We start from the raw sequence: 8,351 nt of genomic DNA, 5'->3' as shown, positions 1-8,351 counted from the left end.
TAGTTTTCCCTAAAGATTTTAGTTGGTAAGGAGCAAAGTAATGAGAAGGGTATGTTTGAATATATGGAGAGAATGAGTGAGAAGTTGACAAAGAGGATATGTCTATTAGAAGTGGAAGGGCGAGTCAAAATTGGAGATGAATGGATTGAGTGGAAAAGATTTTGATTACTCAGAGAATGAACATGCTGGAGGGTGAAAGGGGTTCATGGAATACAGTGAACCGGAGCATTGTGATATATAGGGGGAGACGTAAATAGTAATTGGTAGGCAGCCAACAACCAGGGACGTAAATTACCGGTACTATCTGCCCAGGTATCAGGAGGATTAGTGATGGCTGCGTTGCAAGTCAGTACTTCAGTGGTTGTCAAGTTTCATTCCTCCGATCCAGGTTGCTGTCTTTTCTCACTGCCTCACTAACATGTGGACAACTGCTATTGTCCACAAACATACAGTCCCTCTTTGTCCAACATAACAATTGACAACACTTAACACTCACAGTTCATTCTTTTTAACTAGAGTTTTCTGTAGAGCACCATGCACTAGCCCTGCCTTTTGGCAAAATGGTAGGAGCAATAGTTACAAGTACGGGTAAGAACATTTAGGCGGGAGCATTAGGTAGAAACATTTGATAGAAATAGTATGTAGGATCATTAGGTAGTACTTAGTGGTTACATTAAGTAAGCACCTCTGCAAACACTGGCAAGAGCTTCCCTCTGCTAATGGCCTGTTAAGGGTGAGGCACTAAAGGTTAAGAAAAAACACTGCTGGAGTCCACTATTTATAGAGACTATTGCTGCAGCCACCCCTTTAATGGAGTTTCAAGAGGGAAAATGCATCAGAGATATAGAAAGATAAATAGATGGACATGCTGTGAATTGATTGAACCAAGGCAAATGAAGCAGCTGCGCAGCTGCAGTAAAACGTGTAAAGGTCTGAGCAGCTATGGTGTGGATAGGGGCTTGTGGTGTTGATCCATTACAAATGACAGCTAGAGAATGAATGTGGGTGACAAGGCCTTTTCTTCGTCTGTTCTTGGCACTACCTCTGATGTAGATAACAGGGAACAAGCATGAAAAAAAAATGGATTTGGTGTTAAAAGAGACCTGAGGAAATATAATGAAAAACGATTGCATTGGAAAATATAAGGTTAAGTCATACTGCAGAATCTGAATAAATGCAATGCCTGACAACTTATATAACACAGGTGTGTTCATCAGGCAAGCCAGAATTTGTTTTCTTTTTCCTTGAATCCATTACTATATCTCCTGTTTTATATATCTGTCTACAGCATCCTCAATACTCCAATCCCAATTTTAAGGAGTAGATAAGGTTATCAAAAGAGTCTGTCAATCAACAATATTTAATCCTTTACAAAACAAGACATATCACAGGTCAGTAAATTAGGTTTGTCAACTGGGACATCAATTATCTGGATGTAGAAAATGGCTTAGTTTCAATCCCACACAGAACTTTAAAAATCCTAATATATGTACATAGGAAAAACCATGGTGAATCCAGTCTTTTTGATGAAACATAAGTGAATTCCAATACATTAATCAAGAAAGATTTAGGTTTATAATCCTAAGTTTTATCAATTGAAACATGAACTAATTTGAGGATATGTTACAAAACAATCTACAAAGATACACAAATGTTTCTTGCAGACCAGATCAGAGAGGATGTGTTTGTTTAGAGAATCACTGTGGTTATGACATTAATTTGATTTAACATTATTATGAATCATTATGTATGAATAAAACACTGAAATAAAGTACATGTAGTACAATGAAAAGGTATGTGCACATTCGTTATCAAAAAGAAAATCAGCCAATATCAGAACCAACAAATAGAGCATATTAAGAAATCAAATATTCCTTCTGACATAGTATAAAAACATTCTATGATTTTTGTTAGTATGTTGATATATGCAATGTACTTTGAAATATCTTTACACAGTACAGCACACTTGTGATGAAAAATGGTAGCCACATAAAAGTGAAGATTAGAGTTTTGGACATTCAACATAAAAACAAGCTTACCTAAGTTTCCCCATTCAAATACATCCAACAATCTACCTGAAGAATTTGAACCCCACATTAGCTACCTACCTTTATCCACCAGCTGAGCTCATTATCTTTGGCTAGTGACATGAGCCGCTGAAAGACTTGGGTTCCTGCGTTACTCGTCACAGTGAGATCAGAGGCAAAGTGGCAGTGTTATATTGCTTGGCAGTCATTATTTCACTTATGCTATGAGAATCTTACACAGATCTCTTGAATAAATGTCTTTATCTGCAGTGCATATACAATGAACTTTTATTCCAATGATTAATTCACTAGAAAAGACCTTCATGAGGTAGGTACTACATCACTGGCTTTGAGACTGTCAGTATAAGTATCCTATAGTTATTACTAAGGCAACCATTTTTAGAAAATCAGATTTGCCTGGAAATCATGCATCAAAAAGGCACAGTGGTAATTTACAAAACAGGCTGAGCTGATGTTTCATTCTATCGAGCAAAACATTCGATCTAGAGTCTACAGAGAGAAGGAAGTAAATAAATAAAAATTAAATACTATTATGCAAAGTGAAGGCAAGGTTTTTCAAACGAGTCTTATAGTCAATGAATAAAATAATCGCCTAAACAGTAAACTCTATGTAAATGAAAGCCGCAGCCTATTTGTCATCGTTAAAATCTTCTGATAAAGTGGGACGAGTTGGTCCAGTGTTCACACTTGAGTCTTGTACGCTCTACGTTAATCTTCTCATCTATCATATAAACTCCTAGGTGGGCAGGTGTTGCTGAGTGCCAATCAGGTGAACCTGTATTGATAAAGAGAAAAAACATATCCTGGATTGTGTGTGCATACTGGACATCATCTTCAGTTTGAGGCTGAAAAACTCCTAGAATTGACTCAACATCAGACAATCCATCCGCTAAAGTCCCAGCACGGCTAACCCGAGTATGGCGTGACAAATAAGCATAAACAGGTACATCTTCTGACCCAGTAGGATGAGTCTGAAAAATGGTCCTTGCAAGGCTAGCAGCAGTAGCTAGGGCAGGACATGTCACAGTAGCATCAGACACTAAAGTAGTGAGGAGCACCCATGGATCATCTTTTAAGTCAGCATACCAATCCAAAGCAGCCTCAGCTTCAGCTGTTCCTGGCATTAAGCTTCCTGATTCTGACCCTCTATCTTCATCCCTTGGGGGTTGTGGCCACCTCTCTTCGTTGCTTCCAGGATATCTGGACCAGGCATCCTGGCGACCCTCAGGTGATCCTGGCCAGTTATTATAGATATAAGCTGGGCTACCTGACCAGACTGGTTGTCCATAATTATACTCATTTAAACGCAAGCCATCTACAACTGCATCAAGCAGCTGCTGTTGAGAGGTACCAAGACGTTCTTGCCATGATAAAAGATGATGTGCAGCTGCCTGTCTGGTCGATCCTGTAAAAGTGCGACATGGGTCAGGTTAATGGAGAACCTAAGTGAAGCATTTAAATTTCCAAACAATAACCTAAAACCAAGCAGCAGAATAACAGTAATCTACAAATTATGTTAAGGTTTACACAAGAAAAACATCTTCAAAATGGTATATTGTATACAAATAAGATGAACATTAAGAATTAGGCTACCATGGTACTGTACCCAAATTTTAGAGTACAATCTTAAAAAAAGGGCAAATCAGTGATATCATTAGCTTTACTTTAAATCTATATCCTATCAAGTAATTATGTACCTCTGTAAAACCATCTTGAGTAGTGTGAACTGATATATCTGGAATTCAACACATTTATCTAACAGAATTAACAGTGTACCAGTTTCTGATTAATCTACCAAATTACAGAGGCAAGCAGATGCTAGAACATCGAATATTTCTTAAATGTTTCCATATGTCTCTACTCAAGGCTGGCAGTGCATGCCTCATTCATCTCAGGTAATGGTAAACCTCACCTCCTGCAAAAGTCTTAATCCTTTATTCACCAATCCTCCCATAAAACATTTCTGTGTTAGTGTTTATGTCATTCTTTCAAAACATCATTCCAGTTCATATTGCAATTAAAGTATAAAATCTTGTTCGAAATGGAAGTTTGTATAATTCAATCTGTAAATGTCTTTCACTGCTATATCATATTCTTCTCTGTCCATTATTATGTTTTATGTAATGGATACCTCATGTTATGAATACCTTATGCTTGTTTTATTTACTTTGATACCTGTGAAGGGTGCCAAATCACTGGTATAAAGTTAATTACATTATTTTCTCTTGCTGGTGTATGGTTTACCTGTATTGTACAGGAATGAGTGTCTCACAAACATCAGAGAGAGAGAAAACAGACAAATCGCTTACCAATCATGAGAGGCACTTGTGGCATGGACGGGACGAAGGGAACAATGATACCATCAGCTACAAGCCAAGATCGGCCTTGTGGGCTACGCCACTCCAAGGGTGGAGCTTCCATCACAGTACTAGCTGGGAGAGATTCTAGACACATCACAGTAGAACAGTTGAGTGACTCAACCAGCTTAGGATCTGCTTCACGCCAAGGAACCTCAGGATGCAGTGGCACAGAGCCTGTCACCCAGGCAGACTGTATTAGCCTGTGTCCATATGGTGAAGTAATAAGTGGCCATGCCATTGCCGCTCCTGCTTGATGCCCTAATAGTGTTACTTGCTCTGGGTCACCCCCAAAGTGCTCCACATTGTGCTGTACCCAGGTGAGAGCTGTGTACAAGTCAGAAACACCTTGGTTACCTGCAGTATGAGGATAAGTTGATGCCGCTAATTTTGGATGTGGAAAGAAACCTAAAAGACCACGGCGAACCTGAGGTGCCAGAACAACTACACGTTTGTTTTTGGCAAGAACTGCAGCCTTACTGAGCAGCCAGGGTCGCTTCGTATCTCCACCAAGACTAGCTCCTCCTACATACACTATCACAGGAAGAGGAGAGTCATAGCCAAGCTGGGGTGTGAAGATGTCTATCAGCAAACAGTCTTCAAAGCCTTCAACAATGGCTCCCTGCAAATTAATTTCATTTTAGAAAGCACAAATAATACTGTAGCCTAAATTGTTCTGTAGCTAACAATCTGTATATATTCTTCAGCACTGAACTGAAAAAGAAAGCTTTCATCAGAACTCACCTGCCTTATATTCAATAGCTATTCATTCTTCTGTAAGATTAAAAACCCTATGTATAAATGTGTATGTTAAAGGGGCCATCTCCTGTATTTAAGGCTCTCTATTTTCTTAATAACTGCTGCAAATACTACTTCACAGTATATCTTAATGTTACTGCTTTCTTTGATGCTGAAGGCAAAGGCTACAGTCATGGACAAAAGTCCTTATGGAAGCCATACCTTAATATATAAAAAAGAAAAAAAAATCAGAGATAAGAATATTCTCAAATTTCTTTTAAGTGGAAAATTTGCCCACTAGAAGTGTGTAAGTTGTAGCAGTTGTAGCTCTGAACACCATTAAAGTCTTCATTCATATCATAATGAGTCAGAACTTCCAGACAGCTTTCCAATTAATTTCATATATGCCTATTCTACTCCCAAGAATACACCTTTTTCTTTACATCCTTCTCTACTACCTGTGTAAGCTCAAAACTCTGGTCTTTGCTTCCTCCCATATTGTTCTTCAATGACAAGGAGTTCACTAATACCTTTAACAAAATCATTCACCATCCTACCAGAAAACCTGTCAGTTATGTTGAGGAGACTTATTCCTCTGCAATTCTTACAATCTCTTTTACTCTTACTTCTTTTATACAGTGGAAAAATTACTGTCTTCTTCCAGTCTTCAGGCAAATAACCATTTATTCATGATTCCATACACATCTTTCAGATTCACTTCACCACTCTTCATCCTCTTGATCATCTTTTCCATTCTTTAGTAATTCTACTGCTCTTCTAACTTCTGCCTTTGTTCTGTCTTCATACCCCACATGCCTTTTCCTCTCTCCTCACCTATAATTCCAGCATAACAATAGAGATGTTTCTTTCACCAACATTTCAAGTTATATCTTCAAAATACTCTCTCCATCTTTTGAAAACTTTATCCCACACTTGTTTAATACAATGTCTCCTCATATCTTACTTGCTTCCTGGAATAGCTTGTTATTCTCCTTTAAATTCTCATTCAACTTTCTACCAAGATCCACATCTGCTTTCCTTAGTCACTTATGCCATTCTTTCACCTCTTCCATTCAGGATTTAAAATTCTTACTTGTCAAGGGTTAATTTGCCATCTGATGATTCAGGCATAGAATGCTACACAAAAGTACAAAAACAAGCCCATTAGTCTAACTTGTTCATACCTGACTATCATAGCTCCAGCATGGCTGAGTTACATTGGCAACATATGTTCCAGTCCAGCAATCACTCAAGTCAGTTTGAAGTTGAGCTGGACGAAACCGCAACTTCCCTAAAGGAGGAACGGCATATGGTAACCCACGAAACACATATGCACCATCCTCTATACACCTGGAAAGAGAACATTCCTTTAGCTCTGTTCCTTAAAATAGCCATATACAATGGCCAATATACAAATGCCAAATATCATAAGTTCAGAAATGCCTCTGCACAATATACTCTAAAGTGCCATCTAAGACATACTGTGCATGCCTGTGGGAACTTTACATTACAAACTGATATCATAATTTCATTTTCTTAATTTTCATTTATGTCAGATTTTCACACTTCCAATTTATGTGTAAGAAAGGAAGCACATACTGATGTGTTTTTACATCTAGGGGCAAATACAATTTTCTATTCAAAAAGTTTCTCTATATCTTATACAGGTAAAGGATGGATATGATCTCTATATCTTCCTGTGCCTAAAAGTATTATGCCTAACCAACAGAAATCCTGAAAATACAACTTGAAAAAATTTGTAACCAACAAAAGAAAGAACCTTCTCATCTGAAATCTAAACTTTTTGAATGAAGCTTTCTTTCCAACAGGGAAGCATATAATTTTAGTCCATCACTCACAGTGTGAGGCCAGATGAGCCTATGTGACCTCTCCTGAGCTGTAATTCTCTTCTTATTAAAGGAAAGTCTCTTATGCTGTGCTGATGATAAAACCACAGGGCTCCCTTTAACACTACCTCACATGGCCAGGCCCCTAAAGACATGGAGATATGCCCTACTCCATCAACATCAACTGCCTACACTCAATCAATTCGCTCAGAGCATTTATCTTGATTTAACAGTGGTGCATATATTTCTATGATACCAAGGATACTAATTCTTGATGTGATGTAAGCCTCTACAGGTAATTTATGCTTAGTAAGTGGAAGAGATATATATGAGGGCAGTACTTATATATGCAGGCAATGTGTGTGGTAGGCAGAAGGTGGGATGTGGATATATGAGAAAAGAAGTTAATTTGCTAGCATGAATATAAATGACTGGAAGGAGTATACGAGAAAGTGGGTAGAGGTCAAAAGAAATGTACAAGATTTGATAAAGAAATATGTTGAGAGGGTAGCAATACACTTCAAAGAAAATATGGAAATACTTTACAAGGAGCTGAATAATGTTTAGAGAACAAGAGGGAGTAACATTGAGGAGCAGACAGAAGGCGGTAAAGTGGTAACATGCAAAGAAGAGGTAAAAAGGAGAGAGTTAGTACTATGAAGGACTGCTGAATGTGTTACACGATAGAGTGGTGAATGTGGTGTGTTTGGGTATGTATAAAGTGGTATAAAGTGGAATGTGAGATTCATGGAGAATGGTATGGTGAAAAGAGATGAGGCAGTGAAAGCCTTGCATAAGGTGAAGTGTCAAAGAGTAGCAGGATTGGATGGCATTGCAGATGAGTTTCACAAGAAAGAGGGGGCTGACAGTTTTGTTGACTGATTAGTCAGGCTACTTAGTGGGTGAAGTGTCCAAAAGATTGGAAGAATCAATGTACAATGTCTGTATATAAAGGAAAGGGGGGACAAAAGTGAATGTACAAATTACTTTACGGTGAGTATACCCATAAAGTATATGGGTGAGTGGTGACTGAGAGGGTGGTGACATGCATAGAACATCTGAATGGGAAGGATCAATGCAGCTTCAGGAGAGACAGAGGGTGTATAGACCTGGTGTTTGCTTTGAAGAATTTGCAAGAAAACTACCTGGAAAAGGAGAAGGAAGTGAGTGTCGCATTTGTTGGTATGGAGAAAGAAAATGATAATGTTATCAGAAAGGCCTTGGAGAGACAGCTAAAAATAAATGGGGTATATGAAATGTTACTATATCCAGTAAGAAATTATTCCTCAAGAGGTGAAGGCATGTGTGCAAGTAAGATGGTGGGGGGGGATTCCTATCGAAAATGGGCCTGCATCAAGGAT

The 8,351-nt window shown here is 38.3% G+C and overlaps 1 protein-coding gene across 2 annotated transcripts in view; it reads right to left on the bottom strand.

The window, feature by feature from the left end:
* Positions 1-1,346: 1,346 nt before the first annotated feature.
* Nrt (Neurotactin) overlaps positions 1,347-8,351 on the bottom strand; it is a 96,505-nt gene continuing 89,500 nt past the window's right edge. For both annotated transcript variants that reach the window (XM_071669528.1, XM_071669529.1), the window contains 3 exons: positions 6,328-6,493; positions 4,358-5,027; positions 1,347-3,453 (listed from right to left, as the gene is read on the bottom strand). In XM_071669528.1, coding sequence (XP_071525629.1) covers positions 2,690-3,453; positions 4,358-5,027; positions 6,328-6,493 — 1,600 coding nt within the window. In that variant the 3' untranslated portion in view covers positions 1,347-2,689. The remainder of the gene's footprint in view (positions 3,454-4,357; positions 5,028-6,327; positions 6,494-8,351) is intronic.

Source organism: Panulirus ornatus, chromosome 14, assembly GCF_036320965.1.
Source record: "Panulirus ornatus isolate Po-2019 chromosome 14, ASM3632096v1, whole genome shotgun sequence".
Classification (NCBI taxonomy): Eukaryota; Metazoa; Arthropoda; class Malacostraca; order Decapoda; family Palinuridae; genus Panulirus; species Panulirus ornatus.
The sequence above is the reverse complement of the archived record's forward strand: the minus strand, read 5'-3'. Positions and strand labels throughout refer to the sequence as shown.